Source organism: Notothenia coriiceps, unplaced genomic scaffold, assembly GCF_000735185.1.
Source record: "Notothenia coriiceps isolate Sejong01 unplaced genomic scaffold, NC01 NC01_scaffold00003832, whole genome shotgun sequence".
Taxonomy (NCBI): domain Eukaryota; kingdom Metazoa; phylum Chordata; class Actinopteri; order Perciformes; family Nototheniidae; genus Notothenia; species Notothenia coriiceps.
In genome coordinates this window covers 1-4,391 of record NW_011336533.1, presented here as the reverse complement: position 1 = coordinate 4,391, position 4,391 = coordinate 1, and the positions used below count along the sequence as shown (strand labels likewise).

Sequence of the window (4,391 nt, the reverse complement as noted above, 5' to 3'; positions counted from 1 at the left end):
CTCTCCAGAGCTACTGGAAGCCCAATCTCGCCATGCCAAGCAACAGCCTAGAACAACCTCAACCTATACAAGTGACCACGTAAGCCATGCTACTGATGCTAGATAGTTTTTCAGTGGATGCATAATAAACGGCAAAAAACAAATTAATGTAAATTAATAGCCAAATAACGGATCAACGCTCTCTGTCTAATATGTTCGCTAGCTGTTAGTGTTGTTGCATAGCAACCACCTCGCTCTATGTTTTGTGCAGAAGGCAATGGAGGGACTATTTTATTTTGAACATCATTATTTACTAATAAAAACTATTTAAATTAGAGTGTGTATTTTTCTTCCATATTGCCACACTTGGTAACCGTTTTATAAAAGCAATAGCTCACTTCAGGCTGTGGTAGGCTATATGGTCATTATATCACAGTTAAGGGGCGTGGTTCGGCCCGACGCGAAGCGGAGGGTCGACAACCCCCTAACCCTAACCCCTATTTCATGAGCTATTGCTTAAATCTATCTATCTATCCATCATATACCGTGATGAAAAAAATCCCAAATTTAGATCTAAAACACAAGATAAGTTAAGATATACTTTATTGAACCCAAATTGGATTTGTTTCCATGACAGCAGCATGTTAAAACAAAGTATTGAGTAGAAAATAAACAAACTTAAAAAAGAAACTGATCTAAAATGTAAAATATGAATATATCTTTTCTCTACCTTAAAACAATGTGTTGGATGAGAGACGACTCACTCAGCGATATGTGTCAGAGTCTATATCACTGCTGGGTTTTAACAGCCTCTTTCCTACAGGCTATAGGCGTGATGTCCTCATTAGTCAGAAGAGCCAAAAGATCTGGAGGCAGGGGGAATGTGCTGACCGTGGCAGAATTATCCCGCTACATCAGGAGGAGGATTTCTGAGGTCACCTGCCAGCGAAGACAAGCATGGACTGAACATCGTGTGGAGGGAAAGGTGGGGAAAGAGTCAATAAAAACAATAAAACTGAGATCCATTTTACAGACTGTAATAAAGGATGTGTAACGTTTGTATTATAGTCAAATTACCTTTGGTGTGAACATTGGAGGTTAGGTTTATGATCTAATGCTACTGGCAATGCTTCTGCAGGCCTCTCTTAAAATGAAGACTATATCTCCAATAAATAATATCCGATAAGATAAACCTGTATTGATCCCTGTAGGGAATTCAATTGTTGCCTCATACCATACATCCTCAAACCTAATACATCCCACCACTTCATAACTATCTGTAGAGTTCACTTTAACTTTGCCTTCTGGTTTTTGCAGACGTATTACTTTGAGGAGTTTGAAAGCTTATTAGATGAGCTTTTGTTCAGACTGAGCGCCCTCTCCAACAGTCTGCACCAAACTCTGCCCTCCAAAGCTCATCGCTACCGGGAGGACAGTCCTGCCCTCTCACACACACAGCGGATCAACATGCAGGCACAGGTGAGTCCGACTTCAAGGAATAGGACACATGCATACAGAGCAACACACACGTAAACATACTTTATCACAATGGTTTATTCTGTGACGCTGATGCCGTGTGATTCTATTACAGGACTTTGTAAGAACACAAGAAGAAACCCTACCTGCATCTCACCTGCTCAGGTAACACACATTTCTAAACACAATTTAAAAATCACCAATTGCAAAATGATGATAATTGACAAGTTTCTTTTTTGCCTGATTCTGCATCACCAGGTCCGAGCTTGAACTGGAGGACATGCCGTTTCTGCAGCAGAGAAACCAAAGGGGAGGCTGTCCCTTCTCTGACATTGTTGTGGGATTGGATAATTCACAACAACCAGGAACAAGAGCCGGAGAAAACCCAAAAGACCAAGAGCTCCAGACTTATTTAAAGACACAGAACTACCCGTCCCGCCCAGATGATGCATGTATCATCAGGGTTTGGACAGAAGATGTTCTGGAGAAGCAAAGTGAGCCATGGACAGAAATCAATGATACAACTCAGGCCCCACAGACTGAGATGGTGGTGGAGGTGCTGGTCCACGAGGAGCCTGGCAGGGTAGAGCCAGATCAATAAGTGATGGAGAAATCAAGATCTACAAGGTCTGTATTTTCTGTTATGTTAAGATTAACAACTGTATGTGACCAGCATGTTACTGCAAATACTGTTACCTGGATCACTAGTTTAAACAAAGAGATCCTTTACCTTAATGTTCGTGCAACCTGTCAATGCATGCAAATATTTAAGCATCACATTTTCCTATATCTGTTTTTAATAGCATTTTGACAAGCAAGTCATTGGTGTCTTACTATATATATATGAATTTAAGACCTATTTTTACTTGTTTTATTCAAATGTCACAAATAATAAACCAATACAGACATACATATATAAATAAAACAGGTTGCTTAAGAAAAATACATTCAATTCGTCAAATCATTTCTAGTTATATACAATATAGAGATATTTGGCACATCTCATTAATTTTAGGGACATTAAGTGGAGTTTTTATGGAAGTAGCATGTGAAAATAGTTGAGGGCTTTTTTTGTGCAAAAATGTGCTTCATTTGAGAGTATATACACTGAACAAAAATATAAACGCAACACTTTTGTTTTTGCTCCCATTTTTCATGAGATGAACTCAAAGATCTAAAACATTTTCTACATACACAAAATAACCATTTCTCTCAAATATTGTTCACAAATCTGAAAAGATCTGTGATAGTGAGCACTTCTCCTTTGCCGAGATAATCCATCCCACCTCACAGGTGTGGCATATCAAGATGCTGATTAGACAGCATGATTATTGCACAGGTGTGCCTTAGGCTGGCCACAATAAAAGGCCACTCTGAAACGTGCAGTTTTGCTTTATTGGGGGGGTCCGAAAACCAGTCAGTATCTGGTGTGAGGGTTAGGGTTAGGATTAGGGTTAGGATTAGGGTTAGGGTTAGGGTTAGGGTAATGTTGTGAATCGAGTGGCCCATGGTGGTGGTGGGGTTATGGTATGGGCAGGCGTATGTTATGGACGATGAACACAGGCCACTCGATTCACAACATTACCCTAACNACCCTCCTTTTTACGCAACGGTCCAGACATAGACATCAAACGGCGACACAAAGTGTCTAGATATCCCTGCCCTAATGCCAAAGGAACTGCACACTGAATATGTGTCGCCGTTTGATGTCTATGTCTGGACCGTTGCGTAAAAAGGAGGGTTTCTGCCCCGTTACTTCTCCGCTGTTTTCTTGTCCCACTTTGAAAAGCAAACTGCCTGCAACTGCTTGCAGTTTGCTTTTCAGCCCAACTGTATACAGTTAAATCGACCGGACTTCTTTCTGCAGATGTGAGCATCCTTAACAACGGTCAATAAGTCCTTGCTGTACATTATCCATTATATGTTTCCATCTTAAGCTTTGTTAGTTAGTTAGTTAGTTTCATAACGGACGTAATGTAACAGTTGTAACGGTTGTAGCTTTTCTCAGACGGGGAGGGATACTGACTTGTTGTGAAAAGTAACTACAATTCTACCCGTGATATACGCTCATTATATCACGGCTAAGAACCAATCAGATTGCTTGATTTGACTTATCCGTTTTATAGAGATAGATAGATAGATAGAATTTGGGATATATTTGCGTTGCAGCAGCATAAAAAACACAAGGCAGAGAAATTAATCCACAAATAAACAAAGTTGACTTTCTGACTTTCTGTCATACGTATACACTATGAAGGGCCGATCAAAGGCTAACCAAATATTAAAGTAGGATGTTTTTAACATGGAGTGTGCTAGAAATAGCATATTAAACTAAATATTATATACAGAGGAAAACACTTTTTATGTTATAAAGTATACCACTGCTGTCCGAAGCCCAGAGGACAGAAAGAGGAGTCCACGGTAAAGGAGATCCCTCTCAGAGCGGTGGAGGCCCCTGAGGGCCCGGAGACCCCAGCAGTGACGGAGCAGCGTCCGAAAGGAGCGGGGAAGTGAGCTGAAAGACGAGGAGCTTTGAACGAAGAGGAGGTTCCCCGCGCAGGACAGCGCCACCATCAGGATAACACAGGAAATCTAGGACAGGACATTATTGACCGCTTGCTTTCCTCACAACATTTCATAAAGAAATTGTCATTCAGGGTTTCTCATTATGTCTTCAAGTGCTTATGTGAAAATGTTCTCTTCTTTTCTCCGGTCTTGTTTTGCATTTAGTATTTGAATTGTTGTTGACAGATTGTTCTGCTCATGTGATCACAAGATGATGGTTGCAAAAATATTTATCTCGTACAGAAATATTGAAAATATTGAAAACTGGGGTCTATATCAGTGTGTGTGTGTGTATGTATGTGTGTGTGTGTGCGTGCGTGCGTGCGTGCGTGCGTCTGTCTGTCTGTCTGTCTGTCTGTCTGTCTGTCTGT

At 40.7% G+C, this 4,391-nt stretch overlaps 1 protein-coding gene across 1 annotated transcript; it reads left to right on the top strand.

Annotated features, from left to right (window-relative positions):
* Positions 1–814: 814 nt before the first annotated feature.
* Positions 815–2,293, top strand: LOC104941748 (polycystic kidney disease 1 like 1-like). Its single transcript, XM_010766883.1, has 4 exons — positions 815–964; positions 1,297–1,458; positions 1,571–1,620; positions 1,714–2,293. Exons 1-4 carry the CDS (start codon positions 815–817, stop codon positions 2,054–2,056), a joined length of 705 nt encoding a protein of 234 aa, XP_010765185.1. The 3' UTR covers positions 2,057–2,293.
* The last annotated feature ends 2,098 nt before the right edge of the window (positions 2,294–4,391 follow it).